The sequence below is a fragment of the Lemur catta genome, chromosome 12 (assembly GCF_020740605.2).
Source record: "Lemur catta isolate mLemCat1 chromosome 12, mLemCat1.pri, whole genome shotgun sequence".
In the NCBI taxonomy this organism is placed as follows: Eukaryota; Metazoa; Chordata; class Mammalia; order Primates; family Lemuridae; genus Lemur; species Lemur catta.
Genome location: NC_059139.1, coordinates 283475 through 305138, shown reverse-complemented (window position 1 = coordinate 305138; position 21664 = coordinate 283475). Strand labels below are relative to the sequence as shown.

The 21664-nt window shown below is 52.3% G+C and overlaps 1 protein-coding gene across 9 annotated transcripts in view; it reads left to right on the top strand.

Annotated features, from left to right (window-relative positions):
• CEP72 (centrosomal protein 72) overlaps nucleotides 1–21664 on the top strand; it is a 59282-nt gene that overhangs the window by 25011 nt on the left and 12607 nt on the right. For 5 of the 9 annotated variants that reach the window (XR_006738674.1, XR_006738673.1, XR_006738672.1 and 2 more), the window contains exons 5-11: nucleotides 2158–2336; nucleotides 5521–5703; nucleotides 7058–7347; nucleotides 8342–8480; nucleotides 9515–9711; nucleotides 12346–12472; nucleotides 15574–15685. Coding sequence is in view for 6 of the 9 variants with exons in the window: in XM_045566530.1 (XP_045422486.1) it covers nucleotides 2158–2336; nucleotides 5521–5703; nucleotides 7058–7347; nucleotides 8342–8480; nucleotides 9515–9711; nucleotides 12346–12472; nucleotides 15574–15685 (1227 nt within the window). In the remaining 3 variants the exon portion in view is untranslated. Of the gene's footprint in view, nucleotides 1–2157; nucleotides 2337–5520; nucleotides 5704–7057; nucleotides 7348–8341; nucleotides 8481–9514; nucleotides 9712–12345; nucleotides 12473–15573; nucleotides 15686–18026; nucleotides 18719–18811; nucleotides 19181–21664 lie in introns of those variants that run through there. The other 4 variants (XM_045566527.1, XM_045566532.1, XM_045566531.1 and 1 more) reach the window with 3 other exon arrangements.

The following is a 21664-nucleotide window of genomic DNA, read 5'->3' as shown; positions in this document are numbered from 1 at the left end:
AGATCATCAGGAGGCGAGAAAGGCGTGGGCCATCTTGGGTCTCTCTTGATCGTGCAGGTGGCCTTCTGGGTTCCCAGGAGGATGTTGGAGATTTTCGAAGCCTTCTCTCCCAGGCTGCTGTGCCGCTGTTCACTCCGGCTGCCGTCCATCACCTCGGGCAGCAGCAACCAGGACGTGAGCCTGCAAATGTCTCGGCAAACGTCCTACCTCCGGCCGCTGCAGGCCAGTTGCACGTTGGGCAGGGTCACTGTGTGCCTTGGAGCTGGTCCTCCAGGGACAGATCAGAACAGTAATCACTTACACGTTTTGTGAACGAGGTCTGTTCTGCCGCCTGAAGTCCTGGGTACTCAGTGCAGGTTGAGGATCCCTTATTGGAAATGCGTGGGGCTGGAAGTGTTTTAGATTTTGTGTTTTTCCAGCTTTTGGATTATTTGCATTATACTTGCCAGTTGAGTATCCCTAATCCAAAAATCTGAAATCCAAAATGCTCCAATGAGCATTTCCTTTGAGCTCAAAAGTATCAGTGCTCAAAAAGTCTCAGATTTTGGAACATTTCAGATTTTGGGATTGGGTTAAGGATGCTCAACGTGCACCTCAAATCTGGCTGTCACTTCGCAGCTGCTGCAGGGCTGGAGCAGGTCGGACAGGGCAGGTCCAAGCACCGCAGAGGCACAGTCCTCACTGGCAGCCGCGCCCGAGTAACCGCGACCTGGGTGTGTAAGTCTTTGGTTAATTTCCAGAGAGATCCAAAAATGTCGTTTCTGACATCCCCTTCCTGACTCCACCCCTGTTTTTTAGTTGCTTTCATGGAGATGGTAAATTTGGAGTAACTTTCTTTGCCATTTTTGCTGAATACATTTTTAATATTCTGATTTATAAGAATGTTTCAGATTTTTTCTCTTTTGTCATTGTATTGATACATGTGAGAAATAAAGTAGGCATTTTCACTCAGCGTGGTTGGGAATGCTGTGTTCTAGTCAACAGCTCTCTTATTAATATTTTACTGTATTTTCTAGATTCACATATTTAAGAACATTGCAATAATATTTCATTATTGTAAGTGTTGCAAACATCACAGAAATTAATTTTTTAAAAAGTGAATAAAAGTCTCTTCCCTCACCTGTTCACTCTCCGTGTGACCGTAACCAACAGTTTTCCATTTTTTCTGTAGTGCACATACAGACACGTGGAGTGCCACCTTATGTAAAGTTACCCCTCATACCATACACAGTTTTTAATAGCTAGATAATTAGAATAGACTATGCATAATATCAAAGTGACACTAAACACTTGAGTTTAGTGACTAGGATCCTGCAGGACTGTCTTTGTGATCCTCCGTTGCCGTGTGTTGCTATGCGGCAGCTTTAGCTGTGGGTACCCAGCACTGCCTGTCTGACAGTCTCAAGACTGAATCGCCAGAGATTTGAGTTCAGGGACCTAACGATGGCCTGGGCCAAGCTCCTTGCCACCCAGAGGCGACAGTGCACCCCCTGAGCTGTGCTCGGGCGGCAGGTTTCGGGGGGAAGAGCCAGCACCGAGTCCAGGGCCCCTTCTTTGGGCAACGCTCTGGGGCACTGCCAGTCCTCAGCTCGTGCCAGGAGCGGGACGGCCCCCTCAGCGGGTCAGGGGTCGTCCACACGCGCGGCCTCATGAAAGCAGCATTCACGGTGGCTGCCGTCGGGCTGCTCTGAAGAGCGGCTTCTCAGACTGCCTTTGTAGGAGATGGGGCCCCCTGTGAGCGCCTTCGCCTTCGCGTAGAGGGTCCCTTGGCGAGGCGTGTTGAGTCAGCGTGGAAAGTTTCCCTTAACGTAAAAACAGACGTTGGGACATGATGTCCTTCATCTTCTCAATCACATGTATCTCATTGAGGATGTACTAGGAAAAGAGCAAGCTGAATTTTAAGGTGCTGGAAGATTGCGGAACGGAAGAACTCCACGAACTGTTGCTTTGGGCCCGCTGGTGGTGGGGCACTGGCATCACGTGACCTTGCTGCCCCTCGCCCACTGTCCCGGGAGCAGGGTAACGAAGGTCTGTTGCACCGCAGCTGCCCCAGCTGCTCCTCCTCAGCGACCTCGGGGTGGTTCCCTCCTCGGGAGCTGAGCGGCGGGAGCGCAGCGCTGGCCGCAGTGAGGCTGATGCACTCGCTTCTCCTTGCAGACCTCGCCGCCCCAGAGCCGAGGGCTCCGGCCCGCCAGCCAGGACGTGCTCGGCCGTGGACGCGGACGACGAGGCGGTGCTGAGCCTCATCGCCGAGTGCGCGTGGGACCTGCGCAGGCCTCCCGTGGGCGCAGGCTCCGCCCAGCAGGGGCATGAGGCCGACTCGCGTGGCTCCCAAGGTGTGCGGCTCCGCCCCGCTGGGCCTGGGTGGCGCAGGCACGGGCCTCCGCACGCACAGGTGCGCCTCTTAGGAGACCTGCCTGCAAGGACGGGCTCTCCGTGAAGTCTTCGTGTGCTTTTGAATGCCAGCAATTTGGACCACAGAATTACAAGAGGGAAAGTTAATGTATTTGAGTCAACTGTAGTCATACTGCGTGATTAAATTTTATTCTTCTCAGATCACAGGAAAAGGTAAACCGTGTAAAACAAACAAGAGGGTCAGGTGTCCGTGGCTAGCAGAGCTGCCACCCACGTCAGCCACAGGGCGACGTGGCTGCTCTCAGCACACACCAAGCTCAGGCTGCCCTGTGTCGACCCGCGGGCCAACCAGGACGTGGACTTCCCACTTGGGCCACGGACTTGGTGTGCTCGGCCCAGGGACTCTGCTTTCCACGGGGGTTGTTCACGAGCTTTGGCTTCCTTCGTTCCTGCTTCATCACGAGTTTCTGAGAGCTTCTCATGAAACCAACAGCAGGTTGAGACGTGAGTTTTGGACTGAAATCCCAGATTCACCTGTGGCCTGAGCCATCTCCCTACCGGCACTCGGCTCCCCCCACAGGCTGTCATGGTTTAATTTGTGTTTTCCTGGAGACTTGACGTTGGAATACTGGCCGTTTGTTCATCTTTTGTGACACCTCTACCCACCCCCTTTCCAGTGGGGTTGTTCCTCTTCTTGGTGTTGAGTTGTGAGAGTCCTCTGTGGGTTTTGAATACAAGCCCTTTCTCGGACGTAAGTACTGCAGATTTTCTCCCGTTCTGTGGCCTTTTCATTTCCTTACCAATGCTTCAAAGACCAGAAGTTTTAGTTTTGATGAAGGCCTGTTCATGAGTTGTTTCCTTTAATGGTTTGGGCCTTTTGTGTCCTGTGAAGAGCTCTTTGTCCCCCCTATGCTGCTGAGCCTGCTGCAGACACCCTGTCGTCTCCGTGTCCGGGCAGTTCACTGTTTTGGGTTAGTTTTTGTGTTGTGAGTTGGTGGGTCAGGATCCCCACGTATGGTTGGCCCTTTCTATCCACTGGTTTTGCGTCCAGAGAGTCCATCAACCACGGGTGGGAAATATTTGAAATATATTAATACAACAATAAAAATACAAACAAAAATAATACAGTATAACAACTATATACATGGCATTTTAACTTTTTTTTACTTATTTTTATTCTTAATTTTTTTTATGCGCGGGGGTCTGGCCGTGTTGCGCAGGCTGGATTCCAAGTCCTGGGCTCAGGCGACGCCCCCTCTCAGCGCCCCCGCACCCACTGCACGGCGTGTACATTGTGTTGGGCATTACAAGTGGCGTGGAGATGACGTGGAGCGTGTAGGAGGACGTGCACAGGTTACATCATGCGCTTTGGCGTCCTTGGACTTTGGTGTCCTTGGGGGGTCCTGGAACCCCTCTCCCGTGGACACCGAGGGACGGCTGTGTATCTGCTTGTTCTAATGACATTTGTTGGACAGACTTCTTCCTCGTTTAATTATTAATACCTTCACACACGTGTTGGAATCAGTGATCTGAGTCTGTTTCTAGATTCTCTCTTCTGTGTGGGGATCACCTGTCTGTCTTTGCACCTCCCCCCACGGCCTGGTGGCTGCAGCTCTGCCGTCGGTCTTGTGCTGGACGGCGTCTGCCCCAGCTCTGGTCTGTCCCTCGGGAGCTTGTGGAGCGATAATGTTGGCTGGCACGTGGCTGACCCACTCAGCTGTCTTGTTCTTATTTAGTCGATTTAAGGAAAATGCAGTTAATAGATGTCGTGCACTCTCAGATGCTTAAAATGTAATTTTTAGTGTAATAGCCCACTCAGTTGTCTTGTTGTTATTTAGTCGATTTAAGGAAAATACGGTTAATAGATGTCGTACACTCTCAGATGGTTAAAATGCAATTTTTAGTGAAATAATCCACTCAGTTGTCTTTTTCTTATTTAGTCGATTTAAGGAAAATACAGTTAATAGATGTCGTACACTCTCAGATGCTTCAAGTGCAATTTTTAGTGAAATAACCCACTCAGTTGTCTTTTTCTTATTTAGTCGATTTAAGGAAAATACATTTAATAGATGTCGTACACTCTCAGATGGTTAAAATGCAATTTTTGGTGAAATAACCCACTCAGTTGTCTTTTTCTTATTTAGTCGATTTAAGGAAAATACAGTTAATAGATGTCGTACACTCTCAGATGGTTAAAATGCAATTTTTAGTGAAATAACCCACTCAGTTGTCTTTTTCTTATTTAGTCGATTTAAGGAAAATACAGTTAATAGATGTCGTACACTCTCAGATGGTTAAAATGCAATTTTTAGTGAAATAACCCACTCAGTTGTCTTTTTCTTATTTAGTCGATTTAAGGAAAATACATTTAATAGATGTCGTACACTCTCAGATGGTTAAAATGCAATTTTTAGTGAAATAACCCACTCAGTTGTCTTTTTCTTATTTAGTCGATTTAAGGAAAATACATTTAATAGATGTCGTACACTCTCAGATGGTTAAAATGCAATTTTTAGTGAAATAACCCACTCAGTTGTCTTTTTCTTATTTAGTCGATTTAAGGAAAATACAGTTAATAGATGTCGTACACTCTCAGATGGTTAAAATGCAATTTTTAGTGAAATAACCCACTCAGTTGTCTTTTTCTTATTTAGTCGATTTAAGGAAAATACAGTTAATAGATGTCGTACACTCTCAGATGGTTAAAATGCAATTTTTAGTGAAATAACCCACTCAGTTGTCTTTTTCTTATTTAGTCGATTTAAGGAAAATACAGTTAATAGATGTCGTACACTCTCAGATGGTTAAAATGCAATTTTTAGTGAAATAACCCACTCAGTTGTCTTTTTCTTATTTAGTCGATTTAAGGAAAATACAGTTAATAGATGTCGTACACTCTCAGATGGTTAAAATGCAATTTTTAGTGAAATAACCCACTCAGTTGTCTTTTTCTTATTTAGTCGATTTAAGGAAAATACATTTAATAGATGTCGTACACTCTCAGATGCTTAAAGTGCAATTTTTAGTGAAATAACCCACTCAGTTGTCTTTTTCTTATTTAGTCGATTTAAGGAAAATACATTTAATAGATGTCGTACACTCTCAGATGCTTAAAGTGCAATTTTTAGTGAAATAACACTGTTGGAATGTTCTTTAATGAACTAGAATCCAGACATCTGCTGAGCCCTTGGTCAGCGCGGCACCAGTGTGGGGACTCCGCACCCCAGGGCCAGGAGCGGAGGAGCTGGCCCCGAGGCTGCTGTGTGGAGAAGCAGCCGCCACCTCGAGGAGCTGCCCTGGAGGCTCCCTGCACCTGCGGGCCCCACACCCACTTCCCCCCACACTCAGGTAACCACACGTGTGTGCGTGTGTGTGCGTGTGTGTGTGTGTGTGTGTGTGTGTTTTCTGCTGCTGTAGCAGAATGCCAGGGATTGGGTGCTTGATAAAGAACAGACGTTTGTGTGGCTCACGGTTCTGGAGGCTGGGAGGTCCCGGGGCAGGCGACAGCACCTGGTGAGAGCCGGCCCGTGGCGGCAGGCAGCAGGTGGCAGCAAATGCAAGAGACAGACGTTAACCGGGGCCAAACTCACCCTGTCATCAGGAGCACCCTCCCGTGATGACAGCAGAGCCCTTGTGACCTGATCGCCACTTAAGGCCCCACCTCGTAATGCTGTCACCATGGCAACTGCATTTCCAGCACCTGAGCTTGGGGGCACATTCGCCCGTGGCAGCCCTGCTAGTTCCTCCCCGTCACTTCTTTTGTAAGCATCTAAATATTTCTCGCAATGTCTGCCATTATTATAAAATTTCTCCTGCTCTCCTTTTTTGTATTTGTTTGTGGAACTGTTTAAAATGTCTTAGCAAAGTATGTAGTACGCAGAAATTTACAGTCCATCCCTATTTGAGGTTCATGGTCTGTGAAAGCAGGTGCTTTTTCTCTGCACACGCGTGCACACGCACACTTTCTCCCTCCCCACCCTTTGCTCTCTCTCACTCTCCACTCACTTTCTTGTAAACATATGGCCCAGCTTAGAGAGTAAGGTGAGGAAGACCGCACACTAAGTTAACTGAGAGCATCACGTGCATCTGTGGTGAAAGTATCAGGAAACCCCCCGGCATGAGTGAACGGCACCAGAGGCTTGTTTGCACCCTTGGTCAGAGGGAGAACGGCCAGGTGGTGGCCTGCCAGCCCCCGTGGGCCGTGGCATGGTCACCTGGAGCTCAGGCTGTGGCCGAGGCCAGGGTCACCCTCCTGCTTTCATCGGCCTTCCCTAGGCGAGGCCCCTCGCGCCCTGTCTTCCACGCCTCCTCGGGCGCAGTGGTCCGCAGAGCCACAGAGTGGCCGTGGGATCTCACCCCTCACCACTCTTCAACAACATTCCGGTGCTTGACGTTGCTCAGAGCTCTTCACCGAAGCACAGGCCACGTGAAGTGTCCAGGTGCGCACGCGTACAGAGAAGCGGTGGCAGCAGAACAGGGACGCTTCATGTCTGCTTCCTGCAGACTCCGCGCGTTCACACCCTTCCCGTCGCCCCCACCTGCAGGTGCAGGTGTGTGGCTGTGTGTATGTGCGTGCACAGCGTGCGTGTACACATGCCTGTGCACATGTGTGCACACGTACATACCTTCTGAAAATTGTGATGCTGGCCCCTGAGCCCAGAGGATTTGGTCTCACGAGGGCTTGGTCCTCTCTGTGTTACAGACTCCATGGGTGTTGAGGACTCAGCCTCTTCTCAGAAGTCAAGTTTGTCAGGACAGAAGGTGCTATGTCCTTTGCCTGGCCCTGAAAAGTACAGGAAGCGAAGAATGCCTGGCGGGAGGTTCCAGGGGCCCTTGGACCAGGAATGTCTGAGCTGCCTGGAGAGGACGGATGGGCCCCCCAGCCCCGCGGAGAGTCTGAGCAGGCAGAACGGCTCGGAAGGCAGGAGTGAGAGGACCTTTTCATCGGGAACGGAAGAGCCGCAGTCTCAGGGCACAACTGATGCCGGAGAGGTGAGCCAGGGATGCAGACACCCCCAGCGCCGCTCAGCGACACGGGACTGTGTGCTCTCAGGGTGAGCGTTGCTCTTAGTGGTGCTCTTCCTCCGTGCTGCTGCCTCTGTTCTGGCAGAAGCTGGCTGTGCGCTGCACCCCTCCTGCATGTTGTCTGAGCCAGAGGCACGGAAACAGCTGGCCGGGGACTCGCCCAACTTGCTGGTGCTCTCGGCCGGCTGCAGCCTTGGCGACCCTGTCACGAGGGGAGAGTCCTGGAAACGCGTCCGTGGTTTTCCATAGAGTTCTCCCCCTCAGAGGGACCCGAGGCCGCATGGACAGCCGCTCTGTTGCCTCTGCCGCCTGCCCCGCTGGACACATAGAGGTGTGCCTGCTGTGGACGTGGTGAGGGCCACCTGGGGGAGACCGGCCAGAGGCTGGTGACTCGGCGCTCGCTAGACAGGCAGACTCGGGCGGCAGAGGAGTGCGCGGCTCGGGTGGAGGCCGGGAGGGAAGGCTGGGGCCTCCCTGTGGCAGGACGGGGGCGTCTCTGACTTCCCTGGTTGGTCCTGAGCTGGAGGCACAAACCAAGTGGTGGCTGCTTGGGTTGCACCATTCGGGGCTGCTGCCTGGCTTGCTAGACCACTGCGTAGGCCACTGTCTGGCGTCCCGCGAGCCTGGCAGGAGAGAGCAAGCAGCCTGTGGGCAGAGTGTGTTGCCGTGTGGCCTGGCCGTGGTCTGTGTGTGTCCTGTCTCACTGGATCGAGGGAAGGGGCGAGGCCCAGCTTGAGCGGAGGGCGTGCTGGGGCTGCCCTGTCCTGTCCTCTTCCCTGACCCCACGCGAGCGCCGGTGGCTGTGGAACAGGTGCTGCCGAGGTGTGCCTCCTGCGGGCACAGGGCAGCAGCCTCACGGCTCCTCTGCCCCTTCTGGCAGGCACACCTGGGGGGTGTACACTGTTGTCAGAGACCTCGTTTGGTGGAGGAACCTGCTGGTGTCACGATTTTGTTTCCACAGTTGTCGCCCAGATTGCACTCAGCAGCTCTGCCCGGGGACAAGGCTGCCCTGGAGGTGGTGCTCCTGGAGGCGCTCCTGGACCTGGTGGACAGGTACTGGGAAGGCAGCAGGTCCCTGCACAGCCACGAGGTGTTCCTCGGTGAGTCGGGATGTGAGGCGGCTCAGCCCCAGGAAGCATCCGGGCCCTGGGGTCTGCGTGTGCACCATGTGGGGCTCCGAGCATGCTGTCGTTGTCCTGGCACCAGGTCCCTGACGTCTCCTCTGCCTCCACCGCAGCAGGGGCCCTGGGGCTGGTGGGGGTAGCTTGTCATCTCGGTTGGCTGCAGGTGCTGCCTGCAGGTGCTTGGTTTCAGTGTGGGGATTTGCTGCTGCACCTTCTCCCTGGCATCGTGCGCAGCACCCTGGGCTTGTGCAGCTTTGGTGGGAGCAACTTGGAGCCTGGGAGGACGGTTCCCCCAGAGGGGCCTTGACTCTGCCTCTGTCAGGCACACGGGTGTCAGAACACAGCAGGGTCTGCATCCCGGGTCGAGCTGTGAGACCAGGAGCTGCTGCGTCCTGGGCAGTTGCCTCTGTCTGTCCTGCAGCCTGGGTGTGGCCACTAGTGTCCCTTGGGGGCCGGGCCTCGCCAGCTCGCTGGTCCTGGCCCAGCCTGAGCACCGCCCCAGGGGCTCCTGACCGCGCCATACGTGCTGTGGCCCCACAGCTCCTGGTATTGGGACGCCCTGAGAAGCTGCAGCCCCGGATCCTAGCCCATAGTTTATAAATCTCCACCCTCTCGTGAGGGCAGGGTTGTGGAGGGGCTTCCTGAGCAGCTTCTAGCTGGTGGTGGCAGCGGGGCTGGCCTGTTGTCCAGCCACGGTCCCCGTGTGGCGCTGCCAGCTGTGGTTGGCACAGCAGGGCCCAGGCCAGGTGCCCTCAGTGCCTGCTGAGGGTGTGGCATCCGGGCCTTCCAGACATGGCTGTGCCTGATCCGCAGCCGTCGCTCTCTGGTCACTTCTCTTCTGGAGCGAAAGCCGTTTCCTCTGTTCTCCACCCTGCCCACAACTGGACCTGCACATACCAGAGCGAGGTGGTTTTGTGGCAGTCTGTGCAATTCAGAACGTATTGAGCATGCTTTGTTTGTTTCATCCTTTGAATATTAGTGCCATGATAATATTTGATTTTTACTCCTAGCTCAGGCAAGACACATTTTGTCCTCCGTTCAAGAATTTACAGCAGCTCAGGACAATTTGGCAGTTGAGAATGAAAAAGTCAGCTACCTGACGCTTGAGAACGAGTCTCTGCAAAGCCACCTTGCCAGCCAGCAGCAGTGGTACGCGGCAAAGATGGGCGAGGTGACGGCGGAGCTCAGCCGTACTCGCAAGGAGATGGTGAGCCTCGCCTGTGCTGCTCCCGCGTGTCCACGGGACGGGGGACCCCTTGACTCCACGCCGCCCCCTAGCTGCCCTCAGCCGCAGCACCGCGTGTCCCTCCCTGCGGGGCCCTGGCTGCCCCTGGGGCACCACCTGCCTGTGTGCCACTCCCAGGCCCTGCGGACGCTTGGCCGGGTGCTGGCGGGGTTGCTGGGCGGCTGCCTTCTCTTCGTGGCGGGCAAGGCTGGGGAGACAGGCGGGGCTGAGGCCGGGGCGGGCCCTTGCGTCCTGCCGCTGCGCTGCGCGGGCATTGCTCTGTGTGACCTGAGGGCTCTCCCCGCCAGGTGGCACCCAAGGGCAAGCTGGGGCCCGGGCTGAGCCTGGACTGGTTTTATGGTATTTCAGACCATTGAGATGTTCTCCTTTTAAAAAGTCAATACTTTAAAAAGCCAGCATCCCCCGGTGGAGCGGCTCAGCTGTGGGGCTGCCAGCCAGGTCCACTGGGCAAGACACTTGCCCCCTGGGCAGGTTATTCGTCGCTGCAGAACAGATCACCCCAAAACGAGTGGCCTGAAGCCATGTGCACTTGGCGTCTCAGGGTCTGCAGGTCTGGGCTGCAGGCCTGGCCTCAGTCTCGTCTGGGTTGGGGCTGTCTCCCCAGGCTCCCTCGTGGGAGGTCTGGGCTGGCCCTTGGCCCCTTGCTGGCTGCGCAGGGCACAGGGCCGGGGGCCAGTGAGAGCCAGGCTCGCCCATCCTTGGAGCCCTTCCGCGAGGGGAGGCCTGCGAGGCCGGCACGCCAGGAGGGTCGCCGGGCCGTGCGCGCTGCTTGCCTGGCCCCTGCGTCAGCCCCTCATCTGTGCAGTGGAGTGGAGACGGCCGCCATGGCTGGGACTTCTGGATTGTCTGAAGTCACTGGCTGCCTTTATTTCGTGAGAACCTACCTTTCCGAGATCTCACACAAAGCTCCAGTTTTAGAGAAAAATGAAGGCAGTGAGACAGTACAGTCCCAGATGCACACATGGCTCCTGCATCTGCAAAGCAAGCCTGGACCGGAGTTGCCATGAGAACATCTTTTCCGCAGCAGTGTCGACCGTGTCACACATGTGGCCTGTGGGTGGCGAGGCAGGGGATGGTGCCCGCTGGGGTGGGTGCAGACGCCCGACCCGCTGCATTTGGCCCCAGCTGGATCCAGACAGACGGAGCCCAAGAGTCTGCTTTGTGCTGTCCAGTGTGGACGTCGTGTGCAGACGTGGCCCAGTGGATGCTCCTTCATCCTCCGCACAGTCTCAGGCCACAGGATGGGAGTGGCCCACGGTTCCCTGGCTGGGCGGGTGATCCGGAACACTCTAGCAGCCCAGGCCCTGCTCGTGCTTCTTCGGGTCCACCCGTCGACCCCATCCTAGGGAAGTGGTGGTCAGCAGAGCGTGGCCAGGATTCCTGTGGTGGCACAGCCCGGGACGGCTGGAGCTCGGGCAGGAGCCCTGTAGGCTGGCAGGCACTGCTCTCCAGGGAGACGCCTCTGTCGTTCCAGAAGGTCTGCCAAGCTCGAGTGTCCTCTGCAGGTGAAGACGTCATGCTGTGGTCGCGAGAACCCAGGTGGCGCTTTGACAGCTGCAGTGGCGTCTCCTGCAGCGAAGGTGAAGGCCCCGGTCTCTGAGGCAGACATGCCCGGTCCCCCCACTGTCACCTACGCTTGTCACAGCCTAGACTTTAATTGAGAGAGGGAAGCTGAGGCCCTGCATCACGGAGCTCACCCCCGCGGAGTCGGGAGTGCTGCACGGGCGGCGGGGTGTGGAGGGAGCAGCGTGAGGAGGAGACCCTGGAGCGAAGGAGCTGAAAGGTGAGCCTGAGAGAAATGACCTCGGACCAGCCACCAGCTCTCGCCATGGACACCGAGGGCCTGGCAGGCGGCTTGCCAGGTGAAGAACAGAGCAGAGGTTCCTGCACGTGCGTGCTCGTGTCTTGTGGAGACTCGGGTGCTGGCTCCCCTGGTGGAGGGAGGCGGGGCCTTCCCAGAGCCCCGGACCCTGGATGTGCCTGCTGGTCCCCGGGGAGCACAGCCTGCTGGCCCTCCGCGGGGCCCTGGCTGCAGCTGCAGGCAGCATGGATGGCTCCCTTGTCACCAGGACTGGGGTGCAGGAGGGTCGCCAGGCAGGGGCTGGGAGTGCCATGGCAGATGCCGCCGTGTGGCTGGCTCGGACAGTGGCTCTGGCGCCCTCCCCTGCTCTTCAACATCCCCTTGTGTGCTCAGTGTCTTCTCCATACCGTGAGGACTGTAAAGGGGCCTAGCACCAGTTCCCCTCTGCGACGCGGGTGGCTGAGGAGCCCAAACAGGGACCCGCGGTGACCGTGGGGCTGTTGGAAGCAGCAGGGCCGACAGCTGCACACACGCCTGGCAGGGGGACTCTGGGTGTGGTGTGTCCGCGGAGCTGGGACCCGCCCCGCCCTCTCTGCCTCCCACCCCCAAGGTCCAAGGTGCTGGGCAGGGACGTCCTGCTGGCGGGAGCCGTGCGGTGAAGCGCAGTTATTGCTCTCACGTTGCACTTCAAACTTACGGAAAAGAAAACAAACTCTGAGGATTATCAAAAGGTTTCATTTTATTTTCTACATGTGTTTTACTGAATTTGAGTTGTGTATTTTATGTGTCCTTAGGATGACTTGAGGCAACATTTAGACAAATCTTTGGAGGAGAATAGTAGCTTGAAATCTCTTTTGTTCAGCATGAAAAAAGAAGTTAAAAATGCAGATGCTTCAGCCACATTAAGTTTGCAGATCACTGGTAAGTTCGTAGTTTATTTGGTAACCTCACTTTGTGAAATTTAAGTTTTCCAACATGGATATGTAGTCTTCATTTTAAATAGACAGCGATCAGACACAGCAGATATTGCTTCTGGGCGGGGATCGAGCCCCTCCCTGCCCCGTTGCTGCGAAGGCTGCCTTGGTGTGTGTTTGTGGAGCACACCCTGGGCCGTGTGTGGACAGAGAGCTGAGCAGAAAGGAGCAGTGACCCCGTCCTCAGCACGCCTGCCACCCCTGTCCCAGGTGACGACACTGGCCCCGTGCAGGTCTGCAGGGTGGCTCAGTCACCATGTGGGTTTACTGCTCATGGTCGTCTTTGACTTTTCTTAGAAACTTCCTCGGGTACCTTCCTGTGGCCGTGGTGCCGTGGGACTGGTGAGGGGCCTGTCGCCCTGCCTCTCTCGGCATTAGAGATTCAGGTTTCGTTGATACTCAGCCTGTGTCTCTCCCAGCAGGTGTCCTGTGGCTTTTTCTCTTGGTCACTGTTTCTTCCAGATCCAGACAATGTTCATTTCCCTCACTTCACTTTCTCGGGTTCTGTTTTGCCATGTTTACAAAAGTGTGTTGAGTATTCCAAGTTCAGGCGCCTCTGGGTGTGACGTGGAGTCTCCTGAAAGATGCCGTCTGCGCCTCACTGAGGACGGCAGGTCGAGCCTCTTCCTACTCTCATCTCCCAGGGGTCCCAGGACTTCCTTCCAGGGCCCGGTGTAAATATTTCAGGGCTCGTGGGCTTAATGGGCTCAGTCCGAACTCACTGCGCCTTCGTAACACAAAAGCAGCCGCAGATGAGACAAAGTGTCTGCTCAGATCTTTTGCCCATTTGTTTTTGTTGATTTGTTTTCTTGAGTGGTAAGGGTTCTTTATCATTTTTTTATTTGCATAATTTTTCCTTTCATCTTACATTTCTTTAAGACATGACATCATTTTGTTCAATGTTGTTTTGTTATAAAGTTGAGAAAAAAATCAATTCCCCACCAGAGCCACTGTCTTTGTGGAGTTTGCATGTTCTCCCCACATGTGGGGGGGTTTTCTTCAGGTACTCGGTTCCTCTCACATCCAGAGGCTGTGCACGTCAGGGTCGCTGGCATGCCTAGACTGTCCTCGTATGAGCGAGTGCGGGTGCGAGTGTGTCCTGCCCAGGGCTGGTGCCTGCCTTGTGCCCTGAGCTGCCAGCCACAACCCTGAACTGGAGTAACTTAGTATCTTGTCTATATTAATCTGTGTTAAATGTATCTGTAGCTCACATTTACTTCAGTGGTTAATATTAGAAGTGTTTTGCTCTTTATCTAGAAGTTCAGTGATGTTTTTGTGACTAGAAATATGCTGTAGAAATGTGGCTCTCGCTTTCCGTAAGCCTGCGGTAAGGCTGATTGCCATGTTCGTAGCATCAGGTAAAGCAGTTTGCAGGAGCCCGTCAGCCATGCTGAGTGAGGACTCACTGTACTTTCTCTTGGGTTCCTTCCAGCTTGGGCGTCCTTTCTAGTGTGAATTTTTTCTTTTGTTGCTAATTCTTTCCCAAGTTTAGTCACCTCTTTTCTGACATTTTCTGATTCTGTTCTTTCATGTCTTTTATCATTTCCTTTTTGTCTTTATCTTGTTTTAAAATAGTGGGTTATGGTTTGGTCTGTTCTGTGGGTGTGGTTTCCCTTGTCACAGGGTTGCTGTCGTGCTCTTACCCTTTGTCTTATAAAAATATGGGAGATTTGACTTTAATACCTTTTTGTTGTTCATTTTCACCTGAAATTTGTTCTCTTGAAATTCTAGAAGGAGGCAGGGTCAGGACAGCCTTTCTGATCTCATGGATCAAAAATCTGGCAGCCTTCTTTGGGGGATTTTCAGGTCCTATTCCCTCCCCAACCTTCTCTCTGGTGGCCTTGACCTTGACCCTGCACCAGCGGGCCCTGTTCTTGAAGGGACTGGGCAGGTCAGCTTTGAGAGGTCACAGGGTTACCCCAGCCCCTCCAGACTGCACAGGACGCCGTGGTCTCACCCTCACTAGAGGGGCGGGGCTGTGGTTCCCAGGGAAACAGGACACTTGGGGGGTTCTCCCGTTCTCGGATCTGTCAGCTGCCTCACTGTGGACCGCTGCTTCACCCCCCCAAATGTGGACACCTTGCGTGACCTGTGGGTGTCGGGGGTTTGTCCCAGCCTCTGATGTTTGCGATCTTGAGGCTTTCTTGTCACCGGGGGGCTGTAACGTTCTCCATGGGGTTCTGGTTTTGCCATTTAATACTCCTGGTTTGACTAATGTGAGGCTTCTGGAAGATCTCGAAACCATACTGTTACTGCCCTCTTCCCAAAACTCCTTCATGCCCTCCAGCGGATGTGTTGGTAGAGGTGGATTCTGAGTGGGCTTGTCTTAACACTTGCGGGTGCTCTTCCACTGTTGTGGGACTTGATGAGGAGAATCTGCCATTGGTGTCATTACCCATAAACTGCCTACTCCGGTGTTCTGCTGGTCTCTGGCATTGTGTAGTTTTGCAGTGGTGTTTCTAAATGTGGGTTTACTTGTGTCCCATGTTTGGATTTGGGGAGCCAATAAGTAATTTATCTCTTCCCCTCTTGAGTTAGAAATCCAGAAGGAGACAGAAGTTGTGTCAGTGGAAACCAATGACGTGCTCCCTCACTGAGGGGTGTGAAATCAGAGGGCATGTCAGACAGGTGGCCACCGTGGGTTCCTCAGTGCTTTGCCCCAAAGCCACAGGCCCTCCCCTCAGGAGCAGCGTTTGTTTCCTGGTGGAAGAGAGGCCCAGCCAGCTGGCAGATCCTGGGGGAGCTTCCAGCTAGTGCCTGGACCCCCTGCGCAGGGATGTGGCTCTTTGGGGTATCTGGAGAGCAGAATCCCACAGCGTCCACCCCAAGGAGGGGAGCCAGAGGTCGGCCCTGGGTAGAAATGATCAGACATGTTGGATGAGGCCTTGCATTTGTGTTCACCCTTTCTTTGAGTCTCATAAAAATGGATGTTTTCCCAGTGACATTTTTTTCTTGTAACCTAGATCCAATTTAAATCTAGAATTGATTTTGTTTTCAAAATGTATGAATAAGTTTCAGTAAATACAGCTATACTTTGTTCTCTTTCAGGACTTGAAACGAGTGTGAAGAGGCTCTCTGGTGAGATTGTGGAGTTAAAGCAGCATCTGGAGCACTATGACAAGATCCAGGAACTCACCCAGATGCTGCAGGAGAGCCACAGGTGCCTGCCTGGGAGCCTGGGTGGGAGCAGCTGAGGGGAGGAGACCCGGCGCAGGGCGGGTGGGGCTGGCCTGTGTCACGCCAGGAAGGCACTGAGGCGCAGCTGATGGTGAGTCTTGGCGATTGCCATCCAGGACCCACGTGCATCGTATGTTGACTTGAAAATTCCATGAACTTCCCTCTCTCAGTGAAAAGTGAGGCCCTTCCTGTAGTAGTGTTCTGTAAGGTGTGACCTATGAAGTGTGACCCTTGAGGTATGGATCCATGAAGTGTGGACCAAGAGATGTGACCTGTGAAGTATAGACCTGTGAAGTGTGGCTGTGAGGTGTGACCTGTGAAGGGTGACCCGTGAAATGTCGACTGTGAGGTGTGGACCCATGAGGTGTGACCTGTGAAATATGGTCTGTGAGGTGTGACTGTGAGGTTTGGACCCATGAGGTGTGCACTTGTGAGGTGTGACCTGTGAAATACGGACTGTGAGGTGAGACCTGTTAAGTATGACCTATGAGATGTGACCATGAGGTATGAGTGTGAAGTGTGACCTGTAAGATGTGAGCATGAAGTGTGACCTGTGAGGTGTGAACATGACATGTGACCTGTGAAGTGTGGACTGTGAAGTGTGACTTGTTTGTGAGATATAATCTGTGAAGTGTGGACTATGAGGTGTGACCATGTGGTGTGACCTGTGAGATGTGACCAGGACGTGTAACCTGTGAAGTGTGGACTGTGAAGTGTAGACAGTGAGGTGTGATGGTGACGTGTGACCTGTGAAGTGTGACTTGTGAGGTATGACCTGTGAGGTGTGAAGTGTGGATGGACCATGAGGTGTGATCTTTGAAGTGTTACCTGTGAGATGTGACCATGAGGTGTGAACATGAGGTGTGACCTGTGAAGTGTGGGCTCTGAAGTGTGACTTGTGAGGTATAATCTGTGAAGTGTGGACCGTGAGATGTGACCATGAGGTGTGACCTGTGAGGTGTGGACTGTGAGGTGTGACCACAAGGTGTGATCTGTGAAGTGGGGGCTATAAAGTGTAGACTGTGAGGTCTGATGGTGATGTATGACCTGTGAAGTGTGACTTACGAGGTGTGACCTGTGAGGTGTGACTTGTGAGGTGTGATCTGTGAAGTGTGGACTGTGAGGTGTGACTTGTGAGGTGTGATCTGCAAAGTGTGGACCATGAGGTATGATCTGTGAAGTGTGGACTGTGAGATGTGACTATGAGGTATGACCTGTGAGGTGTGACTTGTGAGGTGTGACCTGTGAAGTGGGGCTGTGAGGTGTGACTTGTGAGGTATGATCTGTGAAGTGTGGACCATGAGGTGTGACCTGTGAGGTGTGGACTGTGAGGTGTGACCATGAGGTGTGACCTGTGAAGTATGAATTGTGAGATATGACTGTGAGGTGTGACTTGTGAGGTATGATCTGTGAAGTGTGGACCACGAGATGTGACCTGTGAAGTGTGGACTGTGAGGTGTGACCATGAGGTGCGACCTGTGAAGTGTGACCTGTGAGATGTGACAGTGAGATGTGACCTGTGAAGTGTGACTTGTGAGGTGTGCAGTGTAAGTGTAGACTGAGATGTGACCTGTGAAGTGTGGACTGCGAGGTGTGATCTGTGAAGTGTGGGCTGTGGGGTATGACTGTGAGGTGTGGCCAGGGGAGATGAGGGGCACGTGTAAGATGGTGAGACGTGGGTAGGGTGTCCCCCGCCTGGGCCATGTGCCTGCTGCCTGTACCTTCCCTGCACTTCCTGGCTGTCCACTTAGAACATGGAGCTTCTGCCTTCACTCCCTGCTGTAGGGGTGGTGAGGAGTGTACTGGGCGCTGGGACCATCAAGGCAGAAGCTCAGCTTCTGTTCAGAGACTCGTGTGATGGGAAGTGGGTGGAGGCTGTGCAGAGAGGATGTTGGCCTCGGGAAGGAGGTGAGCTGCCAAGGCAAGGACAGGTCACTCTGAGCCGAGTCGTGCAGCTGTGTGAGCCATGTCCTGTCACCCCAGTAGGATAGGCAGCCCATGGTCAGTGCCCTTGCCTCCTCTCGGCCCTCATCTGCTCTCCTGCCATCCTCCTCTCTCTCCCACTCCTTGGGCAGAGGCTAGCACACCCCCTGGGTTTTGGTGCAGTCTGGTCGTAGGTGCAGCCCCTGTTCAGGCTGAAGGCCACAGACCCCCAGGGGCCCATCACAGGCATAAATTATAGAGAGGAAAGGGCTTCTGAAAGGTGAGATTGAACTGAGACCAGATGGGGAAGAGCAGAAGGAAGGAGAGTGTGACAGCCACAGGTGCAGGGCAGTCACGGCAGGGACTGATCAGCCTGGTACCTGACGGCCCATCTGTGGCAGGTCCAGGTGCTTGTGGTGCTGCTCTCTGAGCACTGTGGCCTAAATGTGAACAAGGCGGGGGCATAGCCTCCCGACGCCCCTGGGGTTCCTGCTGACCGTGTCCAGTCGGAGCTCTGCCCAGCCAGCGTCCATCATGGTGCTCCAAGCAAACGGAGCCAGCGCCTGCGTGTGGGTTTGTCATCTTTGTGGCTAAAATGGCTGAGCTCAGTGTGCCCTGCTTTGTGTAATACTTTTGACACTCCAAATGTCCTTAAGTCAGTGCTAACTGGAGATGACAGAGTTGGTAAAATGCAGCAGCACTTTCTTTCTAAAAATCCCTTCTGAAATAAAAATGGTTAATGGTATTGAAAATCACAAATTTTCTATCACACTATTACTGTGTCAGAATTACTGTATTTGGGAATTAGAAATAGTTCAGTCTCTGGATCTTTTCTGGGCTCAGCACGTTGTTTTGCTCGCCACAAAGGTTATCGTCATCTTCTCAAGAAAACTGTGCAGGGCTGGAATGGGCGCAGCCTTTTGTTGGCTCGTTGCCTGATCAGCTCATTCATTCACTCATTCCTGCAGGGTGGCCCCGGCCCCACCTGGCCTAGAGGGAAGAGGTGGGCAGCAGCCAGCAGGACAGCTGGGCAGGCCTGGCACGGCCTGGAGGCGGGACAAGCCTGGCTGTGTGCAGGGGTCGGGTGCCAGTGGGCTGAGGGGGGCAGGCCCGGCCAGGTGAGGGCCGCTGGGGAGGAAGCAGAGCCAGGGCCCGGTAAGGGCTGACATGGCCTGTCCTCCTCCAGCTCCCTGGTCAGCACCAATGAGCACCTGCTGCAGGAGCTGAGCCAGGCACGGGCACGGCACCGGGCAGAAGTGGAGCACATGCACTGGAGCTACCAGGAGCTCAAGAAGACCATGACCCTGTGTCCCCACAACGGCACCAGCCGTGGCGGCTGCCTCTCCTGACTCCTGTTGAGAAGTTAGGTGGTTTGTACCCGTGTGTTTCTTCCTAGTGTATTTGCTGGTGAGCGCTGTCTCTTCTTTGTGTAATTACTGCTGATTTTTGAAATGTATTTAGGGTCTGTAGCCCTGTTTTCTAAATTATCTTCAAATGATAGGATTAATCCAAGCCCTTTATGTATTTTGAGACAAAATACACTGACAAGTTTTGAGAAAACAGACCATTAATTTTTCATCAAATATCCTAAGATGAAGTAAATGCAGTGTTTTTTTGCCTAATGTAAAAGAGAGCTATGTGTGACAAAGAAAGTAACTTTTGTGGAACAAGCAATTCTTATCCAATGTAATGTATTGTTCTGAAAAGCTAACTTTTCAAGTGGCTCTTTATAGACTATAAATGAGTTTCTCATTTTCTTTTATAAAAAAGGCTACACACCATGGTAGGTGAGCAGGAATAAATAAGTGCAAAGACTTAATATAATAACATTCATAGATCTGGGAAACATTTAAAATAGTTTTATGATACTAACATAAAGCAGTAAAAACATCTACCCAAACCCCAGCTCTCTCTTTTGCTTATAATGTATTTCTTAAAATTATGTCATGATAGGACATAAAACTAGATTTTTGGAAACTTCACCTTTTATGTAATATTTGCTCTGAGTGGTAAAATAAGGCAATTTTTTCAGACAGTGTTTAATTGATTTAGGACCAGTGAGCAGGCCCTAAGAAGCAAGTGCTCTCTGCCATCTGGGTGAGGGTGAGGGTGTGTGGGTGAGGGTGTGAGAGTGAGGGTGTGAGACAGGGTGTGAGGGTGTGAGAGAGGGTGTGAGGGTGAGTGTGTGAGACAGGGTGTGAGGGTGTGAGAGAGGGTGTGAGGGTGTGAGAGAGGGTGTGTGGGTGAGGGTGTGAGACAGGGTGTGAGGGTGTGAGAGAGGGTGTGTGGGTGAGGGTGTGAGACAGGGTGTGAGGGTGTGAGAGAGGGTGTGTGGGTGAGGGTGTGAGACAGGGTGTGACGGTGAGGGTGTGAGACAGGGTGTGAGGGTGTGAGACAGGGTGTGAGGGTGTGAGAGGGTGTGTGGGTGAGGGTGTGTGGGTGAGGGTGTGAGGGTGAGGGTGTGAGACAGGGTGTGAGGGTGTGAGAGGGTGTGAGGGTGAGGGTGTGAGAGGGTGTGTGGGTGAGGGTGAGGTTGCGTGGGTGAGGGTGTGTGGGTGAGGGTGTGAGAGAGGGTGTGAGAGAGGGTGTGTGGGTGAGGGTGTGTGTGAGGATCAGTGCTCTCTTCCTCAGAGGAGGAATCGCTGGGCTCCCGCCTGTCCCCTTCTGTGACCTCTGTGTCTGGTTGTGGCTGTGTCCAGCAGCACCGGCTTCTGTAACTCAGCAGGAAAATGTGTCATACCACATTTATTTTTTTCCAGGGTGGGGGTGGGGTTCTTTCATCATCAGATCATTTATTTAAGGATATTAAAAGATTTAAATATTAATCCATATTAAGCTTATAGAAAATGATCATGTGCTGTTTCTTTGTGTTTGTCTTGCTTGGGTTTGTTTCATTGAGCTTCTTGGAGCTGTGAGTTTATATTTTTCATCAAATTTGGAAAAGTTTTGGCCACTATTTCTTAATTTCTTATTTGACCCAGTCTCTCTCTTGCTCCTTCTCCTTCTCCTCCCCCATCCTCTTTGCCCTTCATCTGGGACTCCAGTTGCACTTGTGTTCGACCTTGATACTGTCCCACAGGTCACTAAATGCAATTTGGGTTTTTCCATCCTTTGTTCTCTCAGTGCTTCACTTGAGATTGTTTTATTGCCCTGTTGCGAAATTTACTGATCTTTTCTTCCACATGCCTAATTTGAATTATGCCTGTGTAGTGAATGTTTAATATCAGAAATTATATGTATTTTTAGTTCTAAACTTCCATTTGGTTCTTTTCATCAAGGTTTTATTTCCCGTTATATTCATGTTTCCTTTAATTCCTTAACCATATTTTAATAGCTTTACTAGGTAATTCCAAACTGTTTTCCAAAGTAGATGTGCCAACTAACCCTGCCTCTCACTGTGTATGAGAATGTCTGTTGGTCCATGGTTTCAGCACTCACCAGCAAGGTTGTCAGTGTCTTCATTCTAGAAAATGGTGACACGTGGCTTCCACCTGCCCTCCCCTCCCCAGTTAGTGCCTTTCAGGTGTTGTGTTCATGGGTCATCTGTGTTTCCTTTTGTAAAGTGCCTGTCAAGTCTTTTCCCCATTTTCCTACTGGATAGTCTGTCTCTTATTTATTTGCAGGAGTTATTGATAATTTTGAGTAGTGTGCTCTGTGGGTGACATTTGCAAATAGCTTTTTCTTATCTTTTCACTTTTTTTAATGGTGTTGTTTGATTAAGAGCAATTTTAAACTTTAATATAGCCCAATGTATCAAGATTTTTCTTTATGAAAAAAGCAGTTTGGATTTTAATTTTAAAAATCTTTCTCTTTTCATGGTCATGAAGATATTCTACTGTGTTATCTTCCAATAGAATTTATGTTTTTGTTTATTTTGGATTTTAGATATATATTTTACCCAGAATTGATTTGTGCATGTTTGAAGGTTAAGGATCCAGATTCCCTATTTGCCTGTGTAAGCCCCATCCCCTAAGGAGCCTCCTTTGCCCTCGTGGTCCATGTGTCCTCCCACCTCAGGTCCAGGGTGTCTCGGCCATTG